General features: G+C 39.9%; 1 protein-coding gene across 1 annotated transcript in view; it reads right to left on the bottom strand.

Annotated features, from left to right (window-relative positions):
• The window catches only part of HBS1L (HBS1 like translational GTPase), a 510,596-nt gene that overhangs the window by 135,788 nt on the left and 360,437 nt on the right, over positions 1-14,371 (bottom strand). The window contains exons 6-8 of the mRNA XM_053710900.1: positions 10,191-10,435; positions 3,461-3,626; positions 21-138 (exon numbers count right to left, since the gene is read on the bottom strand). Of these exons, the coding sequence (XP_053566875.1) occupies positions 21-138; positions 3,461-3,626; positions 10,191-10,435 (529 nt within the window). The remainder of the gene's footprint in view (positions 1-20; positions 139-3,460; positions 3,627-10,190; positions 10,436-14,371) is intronic.

Raw genomic sequence — 14,371 nt, 5'->3', positions numbered from 1 at the left:
TAACTAATGCAAAGACCAACCTGAGCGGCGCCTGTTATCATGTTTGGGATAAAGTCTTTGTGCCCAGGTGCATCCATCAGTGTAATAACTTTAGTCTTGGTTTCAAATTTCGTCATCCCCACATCCATGGTCACTCCCCTAATGAAATCAAAATCACCATTGTATTGTAAACCAACTTATAGAAATTTCCAAAGTCCTATTGTAGAAATATCAAGATAACTATTAAAAAAAGGACATGAAACCCAAATATTTTCTTTCATAATTCAGATAGTCTACAATTGTAAATAATTTCCAATGTATTTCTTTTATCTAATTTGTTTAGTTATTTTTGTATGCTTTGTTAAAAAGAATACCTAGGTAGGCTCAGAAGCTGCTGATTGGTGGCCGCACATATATGCCTCTTGTCATTGGCTTTCAGCTAGTTGCCATTAGTGCATTGCTGCTCCTTTAACAAAAGATTCCAAGGGAATAAAGCAAACTATATAATAGAAATAAATTGTACAATTGTTTAAAATTGTATTATCTGAATCATGAAAGAACAATTTTGTGTTTCATGTCTCTTTAAGAAAGCTTGTGTGTCCACTAAGAACTGAATTCTAATGAGGTCCACACAGGGCAAGATGGAAGGTGTGATAAATACAGATATTCTGCAAAACAGTCCCTAACAGTAGCTTTATGAAAAAGAAGTTAAACATTGCCCTTTGTTTTAGAGGAAGAACACAGAATTGACAATAAATAAAAGCATATATCACAGCTACTTAAACAATCTATAAGTCAAATATGCTACTAAATTCCTGACTGTACGATGGAATCCGGACAGTGTTAGAGCTTTAATAAAAAGGGGTGGACCGCAGTGATCAAAACCATATCAAATAAAGTTGACGGGCCTGCATAGTTCAGGTCCCTCTGTTATCTGTGTTTGATAAGCAGTATAAAAACAACATCATTGTAAACATTATCGTATTATTGAATGAATTGTAAGCACTGAATAATGCATGCACAGTGTGTGCAATGACAAGAAAAGCTTTATTAAAAGGACAAGAAACCCCAAATTCTTCTTTCATGATTCAGATAGAGATTATAAATTTAAACACCTTCCCAATTAACTTCTAATATCTAATTTGCGTCATCCTTTGTTGAAGAAACAGCAATGCACAACTTGGAGGTAGCTAAATACAGATTGAGTCAATAATATAAGGCATCCTGAGCCTACCTAGGTATACTTTTAAAAAAAAAGTAAACCTAGAAAACAAAACAAAAATTAGATAAAAAGAAGTAAACTGGAAAGGTGCTTGAAATTGCATTTTTTAGTTTTAGCTGAATCATGAAAGAAAAAAAAAATTGTGTTTCATGTCCCTTTAAAGGGACAGTCAACACCAGAATTTTTATAGTTTAAAAAGATAGATAATCCTTTTATTACCCATTCCCCAGTTTTGCATAACCAACACAGTTATAATTATACACATTTTACGTCTGTTATTACCTTTTATCTAAGCCTCTGCAGACTGCCCCTTTATTTTAGTTCATTTGACAGACTTGCAATTTAGTGCCGACTCCTAGGTAACTTCACATGCATGAGCAAATGTTATCTATATGAAACACAAGAACTAACGCCCTCTAGTGGTGAAAAACTGTCAAAATGCATTCAGATTAGAGGCGGCCTTCAAGGTCTAAGAAATTAGCATATGAACCTCCTAGGTTTAGCTTTCAACTAAGAATACAAAAAGAACAAAGCAAAATTGGTGATAAAAGTAAATTGGAAAGTTGTTTAAAATTACATGCCCTATTTGAATCATGAAAGTTTTTTTTTGGACTTGACTGTCCCTTTAAGCCCAACCTGCTGCACTTATCCTACACGTTTTACATAAAATCACGTGAGAAACTGAGGTACTGTGCTGTCTCAAGCAATTTACAACCTTTGATTTTCAATATTTTCTGGATGCTTAATCAATCTTCTATTTTTTTTATAAGGTAGCTGTAAAAAGTATGTACAAAAAACATTCCATGGTTTAAATAAGGCAACACTGCTCATTGGTTAGCACTAACCAAGTATTGCCCTCTAAATCGAAAGTTTGCACAAATATCTCTGGTATCTTCCTATGAAATGCACAACCTCAGAGATACCAAGTGAAAACTGCCATCATAAGCATCATTCTGATAGTGTGCATGTGCCTAATGGTAAATCCATACATAGGGCATTGTCTTGGCATATGAGCTGAACATTTCTTACAATTGCACAGACGCAAATGAGTAACGTTATTCGCAAAGATTAATAATGACTAATTTTCTATGGGGATAATTTCATATAAGTACTTATTTGAACATGCGTTATAGAGGAGACTTGTATCCAATGACCCAAACCCAGTTTCATAGATTTAAAACATGGACATTGTTACATTAACGCATATTATCAGAGTTAAGAACTGTAAAGTGTCTACAACACAGCAACTAAGGCTGTAGCTGCTTACAGAACGCGTGTTTAAAAGGGACAGTCAACTCCAAGCTGTTTATTGTTTAAAAAGATAGATAATCCCTTTATTACCCATTCCCCAGTTTTGCATAACCAACACAGTTATATTAATATACTTTTTACCTCTGTGATTACCTTGTATCTAAGTCTCTTCTGAAAGCCCCCTGATCACATGACTTTTTATTGATTATCTATTGACTTGCATTTTAGCCAATTAGTGCTGTGTTGTGCACAACTTCACGGGCGTGAGCACAATGTAATCTATATGGCCCACATGAACTAGCAGTCTCCTGTTGTGAAAAGCAAATAAGAAAGCATGTGATAAGAGGCTGTCTGTAGTGGCTTAGAAACAATCAGAAATTTAGAGTTTTAAATGTTATAAAAAATATTAATACAACAGTGTTGGATAGTAAAGGCATTATCTATCTTTTAAAACAATAAAAATGTTGGTGTTGACTGTCCCTTTAAAGGGACAGTCTAGTCAAAACTAAACATTTATGACTCAGATAGGGCATTCAATTTTAAGCAACATTCCATTTTACTTTTATCTTCAAAATTGCTTTGTTCTCTTGGTATTTTTTAGTTGAAAGCTAAGCCTAGGTAGGCTTGTATGATAATATCAGTGCATTTTGACAGCTAGACAGTGCTAGTTCATGTGTACCATACAGATAACATTGTGCTCACTCCCGTGAAGTTATTTATGAGTCAGCACTGTTTGTCTGAAATGCAAGTATTTCAAAAGAACTGAAATAAGGGGACAGTCTGCAGAGGCTTAGATACAAGGTAATCACAGAGGTAAAAGGTATATATTAGTATAACTGTGTTGGTTATGCAAATCTGGGGAATGGGCAATTAGCAGTCTTGTGTATTAATTCATGCACTGTATACCACAGGAAGGTATACAACTAGCAAATATTTAAGGAATTTACACTGTTCTTCCTTGAATCTTTGAGTAATATACTTGAAAGCAAGCTACAAGTTTGAGAATACCTTTGTCGCTCTTCTCCAGTCTCATCCAGCACCCAGGCATATGCAAATGATGCTTTCCCGGCCTTCTTGGACTCTTGCTCATATTTATGCATAGTTCGTTTGTTTACATGTCCCAAGAGGTATAAGAGATGCCCCATAAGTGTACTTTTTCCAGCATCAACGTGACCTAAATTAAGCAAAAAAATATATTGTGGCTATTATTCTCTACTCAACACCAAATATACTTGTCAAATTTTGTATAAGGTGATTTTATTTCTAAAATAAAAATTCGAACACTCCAAAATCAACTCAATATTGTTTCCACAACAAATGTTTATAAAAACAAATTATGCTTACCTGATAATTTCATTTCCATTGTTACGAGGAGAGTCCACGGCTTCATTCATTATTTGTAGGAATACAGAACCTGGCCACCAGGAGGAGGTAAAGACCAGCGGAGAACCGGGTGGGAGCCATGAACTCTCCTCGTAACGATGGAAATTAAATAATCAGGTAAGCATCATTTATGTTTTCCATCTAATACAAGGAGAGTCCACAGCTTCATTCATTACTTGTGGGAAACAAATACCCAAGCTCTAGAGGACACTGAATGAATAACGGGAGGGTAAAAAGAAATGCAGACCCTAAACTGAGGGCACCACAGCCTGTAAAACCTTTCTTCCAAACACAGCTTTAGCCGAAGCAAAAACGTCAAATTTGCAAAACTTTGTGAAAGTCCGTCAGGAGGACCAGGTAGCTGCCTTACAAATCTGCGCCATAGAGGCCTTATTCTTAAAGTCCCAAGAAGAAACCACAGCTCTAGTTGAGTGAGTCGTAATCCTCTGAGGAGGCTTATGTCCCGCTGTCTCATAGGCCAAACGAATCAAGCTCCTCAGCCAAAAGGATAAAGAAGTGAAAGAAGCCTTCTGCCCCTTACGCTTCCCCGAATAGACAACAAACAAAGTTGAGGTTTGTCTGAAATCCTTGGTAGCCTGAAGATAGAATTTCAAGGCTCGAACCACATCCAGGTTATGAAGTAACCGCTCCTTCGAACAAGAATGATTAGGACTCAAGGAAGGAATATGTTACGATCAGACACCACCTTAGGGAGAAATCACAGAGCAGTGCGAAGAACGGCCTTATCTGTATGGAAAACCAGGTAAGGAGGCACACATTGCAAGGCCGCTAATTCAGACACCCTGCAAGTCGAGGCAATGGCCAGTAGGAAGAAAACCTTCCAAGACAGTCTTAATGTCAAGAGAATGCATAGGCTCGAACGGAGCCCCCTGCAGAACCTTCAGAACCAGATTCAGACTCCAAGGAGGAGCAGAATGTCTAAACACAGGCCTGATCCTGGACAGGGCCTGAACGAAAGACTGTATATCAGGAAGCTCAGCGAGCTTCTTATGTAACAACACCGAAATCTGTCCCCTTAAGGAACTGAATTCTGGATACCCTGACCTTATGCCAGGAATATCCACGAGATTCACCCCAGAGTAAGTAGGTCCTCCACACCTTATGATAGATGTGATGGGTGACCAGCTTTATGGCTTGAATGAGAGTATCAATTACCCTCTCAGAAAATCCTCTTCTGGCTAAGACTAGACGTTCAATCTCCACGCAGTCAGCTGCAGAGAATCTAGATTCTGATGCACAAAGGGACCCTGAACCAGCAGATCCCTGTGACAGGGCAACCTCCATGGAGGGGACGATGACATCCCCACTAGGTCTGCAAACCACGTCCTCCGAGGCCATGACGGAGCAATCAGAATAGTTGATGCTTGCTCCTGTTTGATGTGTGCCACTACACAAGGTAGAAGTGGTAACGGAGGAAATATGTAAACTAGGGTGAAGCCCCAAGGCACGGCTAAGGCATCTATCAGCTATGCCTGGGGATCCCTGGACTGTGATCCTTATCTGGGTAGTTTGAAGTTGAGTCTGGACGCCATGAGATCTATCTACGGAATCTCCTAACTGTTGCAATTCTCTGCAAACACTTCGGGGTGAAGAGGCCATTCCCCCCGGATGAAACGACTGTCTGCTGAGAAAATCCGCTTCCCAATTGTCCACATCCGGGATGTGGATCGCTAAAAGCGAGCAGTCGTGTCCGAGAAACTTCCCTCATGGATAGAGAGCTTCTCGTACCCCCTGATGATTGATGTAAGCCAAGGTAATGTTGTCCGACTGGAATCTGATGAACTTGGACGACCCCAGGAGAGGCCAAGCCCCCAGAGTGTTAAACATTGCCCAAAGCTCCAGGATGTTGATCCTCTTGAAATAGGGGCAGTATAGACCTTATCGTCTCCATTTTGAACGATGGAACTGAAAGAAAGTTGTTTAAACACTTGATGTTGCCCTCCTTCTTTGGGACCACGAAAAGGTTTGAATAGTATCCTAGACCCCTTTCTGCTAGAGGTACCAGTACAATAACTCCTAGAGCGGAGAGATCCCTCACACACTCGAGGAAGGCATGTAGTTTTTCTGGTTTTGACGATAGATTTGACACGAGAAATCTGCCCTTGGGAGGATTAGTCTTGAAACCTATCCTGTATCCCTGGGCAACAACTTCCAGAACCCAAGGATCCTGAACATCTCTCATCCAAGCCTCCGTGAAAAGAGATAGTCTGCCCCTACGAGATCCAGACGGATCGGGGGCAGCCCCTTCATGACTATTTTGTCTCCATGGGATTCTTGCTCTTGTTGGATTTATTCCAAGATCCCTTGCACTGCTCGGGTTTCGCAGCAGGCTGCTGTCGTTTGGACTTGTCCGAACGTAAGGGACGAAAATTAGGACCCTTAGGTTTGTTCTTCCTAACCTGCGGTAGAAAAGCACCCTTGCCCCCCGTGACAGTGGATATGATAGAATCCAGGCCTGGACCAAATAGAATCTTTCCCTGAAACGGAAGAGAAAGCAATCTAGATTTGGATGTCATGTCAGCAGACCACAACTTAAACCACAGGGCCCTCTCCGGGCCAGAACAGAAAAGCATTCAAGCGAATAATCTGCAAATTAGCATCACAAATAAACAAATTAGCTACCCTCAGGGCCTTAATTCTTTTCATGTATCTCATCGAAGGGAGTCTCCACCTCGATCATCTCAGATAGAGAGTTGCACCAATGGGTAGTGGCTCCCGCCACCGCAGCAACCGTGGGCTGCAGGTTGAAATACGAACACTGTGCGCTGAAACATCTTTCTAAACAGGGTCTCTAATTTCTTATCCATGGGTTCCTTAAACGACGAACTATCCTCAAGCGGGATAGTGGTGCGCTTGGCAAGGGTAGACATAGCTCCATCCACATTAGGGACAGATCCGTACAATTGTAGCGGAGAGTCTGGAACCAGGAACAATTTTTTAAACGAAGAAGGGGAGAAAGACGATCCAAGTATCTCCCATTCATTCTTGATATTTGCCATCTTTACGGGAACTGGGAACGTTTGGGGCACTACACTGTCCTCATAAACCTTATCAAGCTTAGGAATCGAAGGTTCCTCCGGTAAGTTCCAGAACCTCTAGTGTAGCCAGCACCTCTTTTAATAAAAAGCGTAAGTTCTCCATCCTAAACCTAAAGTTAGGTTCCTCCACAGCCGGAGGTTTAGAGGCCGCAGATTCCATCCCAGAGAGAGAGAGAGAGTCCTCCGAAGTATCGTAATCCTCTGCATCAGCGGATAATCTAGTCTCAGAGACATCCAACGGAGTAGATGACCCCTGGGAAGGATAGCACTGTTTAACCTTTCGCTTGCGCTTAGCCTGGCAAGGTAAAGCACTAAAGACTGCAGATACCGCCGTTTGCAACTGCTCAGCAAAATCAGGCGGCAAACATGGTTCCTCCCGCAGGAGGATTAGAAGTGCACCGGGGAGTTGCATGTGTAATCGGAGATGAATGTAGGGAATGCACCTCGCGGGACAGAGAGCCCTCATAGGTGGATGGCTCAGTGGTACTAAAAATCTTATTTCTTTTAGATAGCACTACTTTATCAAGGCATGTGGAACATAGTTGAGCAGGCGGGAATACCACAGACTCCTCACAGTAAACACAGGCATTAGATTTGGGTAAAGAGAGAGTACCCTCTAACATATCAGAGTCCTCCATAGCTTACGCCTTTAATATGGACCTTAACACTATTTAAAAAGGCACCTTTACAGGGAGTGCAGAATTATTAGGCAAATTAGTATTTTGACCACATCACCAATTAAGCATATTAGGTGATGTGCATCTCTGCAATTAGAAGGGGTGTGGTCTAATGACATCAACACCCTATATCAGGTGTGCATAATTATTAGGCAACTTCCTTTCCTTTGACAAAATGGGTCAAAAGAAGGACTTGACAGGCTCAGAAAAGTCAAAAATAGTGAGATATCTTGCAGAGGGATGCAGCACTCTTAAAATTGCAAAGCTTCTGAAGCGTGATCATCGAACAATCAAGCGTTTCATTCAAAATAGTCAACAGGGTCGCAAGAAGCGTGTGGAAAAACCAAGGCGCAAAATAACTGCCCATGAACTGAGAAAAGTCAAACGTGCAGCTGTCAAGATGCCACTTGCCACCAGTTTGGCCATATTTCAGAGCTGCAACATCACTGGAGTGCCCAAAAGCACAAGGTGTGCAATACTCAGAGACATGGCCAAGGTAAGAAAGGCTGAAAGACGACCACCACTGAACAAGACACACAAGCTGAAACCTCAAGACTGAGCCAAGAAATCTCTCAAGACTGATTTTTCTAAGGTTTTATGGACTGATGAAATGAGAGTGAGTCTTGATGGGCCAGATGGATGGGCCCGTGGCTGGATTGGTAAAGGGCAGAGAGCTCCAGTCCGACTCAGACGCCAGCAAGGTGGAGGTGGAGTACTGGTTTGGGCTGGTATCATCAAAGATGAGCTTGTGGGGCCTTTTCGGGTTGAGGATGGAGTCAAGCTCAACTCCCAGTCCTACTGCCAGTTTCTGGAAGACACCTTCTTCAAGCAGTGGTACAGGAAGAAGTCTGCATTCTTCAAGAAAAACATGATTTTCATGCAGGACAATGCTCCATCACACGCGTCCAAGTACTCCACAGCGTGGCTGGCAAGAAAGGGTATAAAAGAAGAAAATCTAATGACATGGCCTCCTTGTTCACCTGATCTGAACCCCATTGAGAACCTGTGGTCCATCATCAAATGTGAGATTTACAAGGAGGGAAAACAGTACACCTCTCTGAATAGTGTCTGGGAGGCTGTGGTTGCTGCTGCACGCAATGTTGATGGTGAACAGATCAAAACACTGACAGAATCCATGGATGGCAGGCTTTTGAGTGTCCTTGCAAAGAAAGGTGGCTATATTGGTCACTGATTTGTTTTTGTTTTGTTTTTGAATGTCAGAAATGTATATTTGTGAATGTTGAGATGTTATATTGGTTTCACTGGTAAAAATAAATAATTGAAATGGGTATATATTTGTTTTTTGTTAAGTTGCCTAATAATTATGCACAGTAATAGTCACCTGCACACACAGATATCCCCCTAAAATAGCTAAAACTAAAAACAAACTAAAAACTACTTCCAAAAATATTCAGCTTTGATATTAATGAGTTTTTTGGGTTCATTGAGAACATGGTTGTTGTTCAATAATAAAATTAATCCTCAAAAATACAACTTGCCTAATAATTCTGCACTCCCTGTATACACCCAATGGCGGGGGCACTCACCACCTCCTATGACCCAGGCCCACAGAGAAACTCTCTTTCGTCTCCTGCAGCCAACAGTCAGGAAAATGCGCGTCAACAAAACAGGCTGCGCAGTAATACAGGGAGGAAAAAGCCTGACTGTTCCACATTGCCCAAGCCACATCTAACACATGCCGCAGCAATAACACAATAAAGCAATAATGTATACATCCCCCCTGTTCAATAATCACCTTCCGGAGATATTAACCCTTGATTCTATACAGATAAAAGGAGCCACACTGTGACCCTGTCTTCTTGCGTTATCATTACATATATAGAAAATGAAACTATCTTACGAGAATCCACGCCGTGGAATAGAAACACGGCCTCTCAATTTTGATAGTGTGTAGCATCGCTCCTCACATGGACTTGAGTGAAGAAAGCAGGCAGTGAAACTCGTCAACGCTGATTGCTTAAGGAGCTGTTAATATGAGTTGGGATGGTTTTGCAGAAAGACTCTCCCTGCATCTCCGGACTCTAACTTACATCCATGCTCTCACTGAGAGGCTGACAGGACTACTTAAAACTCCAGTCCATCTCAAAGAGTACTACCCTCCATAAGTGACTTCTCCAAAATCTTCTGACACATCTCTGCCAACCTCTTGTGACTAAAGGAAAAGAATGACTGGGGGATGAGGGGAGTGGGGGAGGTATTTAAGCCTGGTGTCTTTGCCTCCTCCTGGTAGTCAGGTTCTGTATTCCCACAAGTAATGAATGAAGCCGTGGACTCTCCTCGTATTAGATGAAAATAAGGACCAACTGCAACAACTGAAGTTGTGTATTGGTGCCTTGGGATTATTACGTAGCCATGATCCTGGCTTTATTGCAAACTAACCTTGATATTTCTTAAGATATAGACTCTTGATTTACACAGTATGCTTGGGATGGCAAAATAACTTACACACAGTTAGGTGTCCTCCTCTACATCCATATACACATATACATTATTTTTTACTATTCTGTGCAAAAGAATCCAATTTGATTGTGTTGGATTACAAAAAGAAAATTCGATCTGTAGGAGATGAAGGTCAGGTAAAAAATAAATATGAATCACCTATTACTACAAGGTTTAACAACTGTTTCCCTCCTTGTCGTTTCTCCAACTCTTCTTTAACATTAAGTTTTTGCTTTGATTTAGAGTTTTTAGAAGAAGGTGTAGAGAGAGCTTCCTCTTGGGTATGAGTTGTGTTTGCTGTGGCTCCAGACTTCAGACCATTTTCTGCGTCCTGCATGCCTACATCCATAGGTTGACCTTTCACAGACACATTGCTAGTCTGTCCATTGTATTCAGGAGTAGCACTATAAAAAAAAAAGAGCAAATACACTATTAAAAATATTACATTAAATTACAGATTATATATATATATATATATATATATATATATATATATATATATATATATATATATATATATTCCAATCCAGGAACCAGCACTCACTCAACTTAGTACCAACTTCCAGGGTGAACTGAGGATTAAATATTCAATACAAACTTAGAACAGGTAGGCACTCTCCGGTTTTGATATAGTACAAAAGTATTGTATTATACAATACTTTTGTGCTATATCAAAGCCGGAGAGTGCTTATATATATATATATATATATATATATATATATATATATATATATATACATACACATACAGTGGATAGAAAAAGTCTACACACCCCTGTTAAAATCAGGTTTCTGTGATGTAAAAAAATGAGACAAAGATAAATCATTTCAGAACTTTTTCCACCTTTAATGTGACCTATAAACTGTACAACTCAATTGAAAAACAAACTGTAATCTTTTAGGTGGAGGGAAGAGAACAAAAAAAAAACTAAAATAATGTGGTTGCATAAGTGTGCACACCCTCTTATAACTGGGGATGTAGCTGTGTTCAGAATTAAGCAATCACATTCAAAATCGTGTTAAATAGGAGTCAGCATACACCTGCCATCATTTAAAGTGCCTCTGATTAACCCCAAATAAAGTTCAGCTGCTCTAGTTGGTCTTTCCTGAAATTTTCTTAGTCGCATCCCACAGCAAAAGCCATGGTCCGCAGAGAGCTTCCAAAGCATCAGAGGGATCTCATTGTTAAAAGGTCAGGAGAAGGGTACAAAAGAAATTAATTAGATATACCATGGAACACAGTGAAGACAGTCATCATTAAGTGGAGAAAACATGGCACAACAGTGACATTACCAAGAACTGGACGTCCCTCCAAAATTGATGAAAAGACAAGAAGAAAACTGGTCTGCGAGGCTACCAAGAGGCCTACAGCAACATTAAAGGAGCTGCAGGAATATCTGGCAAGTACTGGCTGTGTGGTACATGTGACAACAATCTCTCGTATTCTTCATATGTCTGGCCTATAGGGTAGAGTGGCAAGACAAAAGCCTTTTCTTACGAAGAAAAACATCCAAGCCAGGCTACATTTTGCAAAAACACATCTGAAGTCTTCCAAAAACATGTGGGAAAAGGTGTTATGGTCTGATGAAACCAAGGTTGAACTTTTTGGCCATAATTCCAAAAGATATGTTTGGCGCAAAAACAACACTGCACATCACCAAAAGAACACCATACCCACAGTGAAGCATGGTGGTGGCAGCATCATGCTTTGGGGCTGTTTTTCTTCAGCTGGAACTGGGACCTTAGTTAAGCTAGAGGGAATTATGAACAGTTCCAAATACCAGTCAATATTGGCACAAAACCTTCAGGCTTCTGCTAGAAAGCCGAACATGAAGAGGAACTTCATCTTTCAGCATGACAACGACAACGACCCAAAGCATACATCCAAATCAACAAAGGAATGGCTTCACTAGAAGAAGATGAAAGTTTTGGAATGGCCCAGCCAGAGCCCAGACCTGAATCCGATTGAAAATCTGTGGGGTGATCTGAAGAGGGCTGTGCACAGGAGATGCCCTTGCAATCTGACAGATTTGGAGTGTTTTTGCAAAGAAGGGGCAAATCTTGCCAAGTCAAAATGTGCCATGCTGATAGACTCATACCCAAAAAGACTGAGTGCTGTAATAAAATCAAAAGGTGCTTCAACAAAGTATTAGTTTAACATTTCAGTTTGTTTTTCAATTGAGTTGTACAGTTTATAGGTCACATTAAAGAAGAAAAATATACTTTCAGCTTTTATTTTGTCACCGTTTCCTGTAATTCCATTCTGAAATTATGAGCTTTTCTGTCCGTTAGAAATGGAACTGCAAAACAATGTTATATTCCACACAGTCATTGGCTGCCCACTCTAGTGACCTATTTATAACTGCCCCTAATTGGCCACAGCAGAGAAGGTAACCTAACTTACAACATGGCAGCTCCCATTGTTTTATAGAAATTTTACACTTATTTTATCAATATTTAAACAGCAGATGAAACATTAAAAAATACGATTCAAAGTTTCTTATCTAAAGGATCTTTAAAAGAAGTACTGTCTTCCATAAAAATAGTAGTACGTTTGGCAAGAGTAGAAATAGCCCCATCAACTTTGGGGATCTTTTCCCAAAACGCTAATCTAGCCGCTGGCAAAGGGTACAACCTTATAAACCTAGAAGGAGGATTGAAAGAAGTGCCGTGTGTAACACATTCCTTAGCAATCACATCAGAAATAAACAGAATTTAAACGTTTACTAGTTTTGATATCACGAGGACTAGACTCCTCAATATCCAAAGTAACCAACACTTCTTTTAACAAGGAACGAATATACTCAATCTTGAAAAGATAAGTAGATTAGTCAGTGTCTGAGGTAGGATCTTCTGAATCAGGGAGAACCTCATCAGAGGAGGATATTTCAGTATGTTGTCGGTCATTAGAAATGTCATCAATTTTATGAGAAGTTTTAAAAGACCTTTTACATATATTAGAAGGCGGAATAGCAGACAAAGCATTCTGTATCACATCAGCAACATAATTTTTTCATATCAACAGGGATATCATGTACATTAGATGTTGAAGGAACAACAGAAGCTGTACTAGTACTCATGGAAATGTTTTCTGCGTGCAAAAGCTTATCATGACAACTGTTACATACTACAGCTGGAGATATAATCTCAGCTAATTTACAACAGATACACTTAGCTTTGCTAGAACTGTGACCAGGCAGCAGGGTTCCAACAGTTACTTTTGAGACAGGATCAGATTGAGACATCTTGCAAAATGTAAAAGAAAAAACAACATTAAAGCAAAATTGACAATTTCCTTATATGGCAGTTTCAGGAATGGGAAAAAAATGCAAACAGCATAGCCCTCTGAGCATATAGAAGGCAAGAGGCATATAGGAAGTGGGGTGAAAAAATAAACTACATTTTTGGCGCCAAGTATGACGCATAAGGAAGGAAAATGTTTGGCGACTACAACATCCGGAAATGACGCAACTTGCGTCATCACAGACGCAACCTCATGCAAGGAACCCTGGCATCAAAAAAGACTCCGGAAATGACTAACTTGCATCATCAAAGGCGTAAATTTTCAGCAAAAAATTATTGCGCCAAGAATGATGCAATAAATAACAGCATTTTGCGCCCTCGCGAGCCTAATTTTGCACGTGAAATTGAAAGAAAAAACAGTCAATTTGAAAAAAGGACTATACCCCAGGTATGACAAATAACTTCCTAAACATGCTTGACAGTCTGCAAAAGGAAATATAAATAGACCTGACTCATGGCAAATATAAGTAAAATACATATATTTAAAGCTTTATATTAATACATAAAGCGCCAAACCATAGCTGAGAGTGTCTTAAATAAGAAAAACATACTTACCGAAAGACACCCATCCACATATAACAGATAGCCAAACCAGTACTGAAAAAGTATCAGCAGAGGTAATGGAATATAAGAGTATAGCGTCGATCTGAAAAGGGAGATCGGAGATGAATCCCTACGACCGATAACAGAGAACCTTTGAAAAGATTTCCCGCAAGGAAAACCATAAAACCTTCTGACAAACACTGTACTCAGAGGAATTAGGCTTCAAAATGCTTAGAATCGTCATAGAAATCAAGCACAAACTTACTTCACCACCTCCATAGGAGTCAAAGTTTGTAAAAAGTGAATTGTGGGTGTGGTGAGGGGTGTATTTATAGGCATTTTGAGGTTTGGGAAACTTTGGCCCTCCTGGTAGGATTGTATATCCCATACATCAGTAGCTCATGGACTCTTGCCAATTACATGAAAGAAAATATGTTTTGTCTAGTCAATTAGTACTCCAAATTAATTTATTTTCATTGAGTAGAGAAAGCAGAC

This window comes from Bombina bombina, chromosome 4 (genome assembly GCF_027579735.1).
Source record: "Bombina bombina isolate aBomBom1 chromosome 4, aBomBom1.pri, whole genome shotgun sequence".
Classification (NCBI taxonomy): domain Eukaryota; kingdom Metazoa; phylum Chordata; class Amphibia; order Anura; family Bombinatoridae; genus Bombina; species Bombina bombina.
Note: the sequence above shows the minus strand (reverse complement) of the source record. Positions and strands in the feature narration are given on the sequence as shown.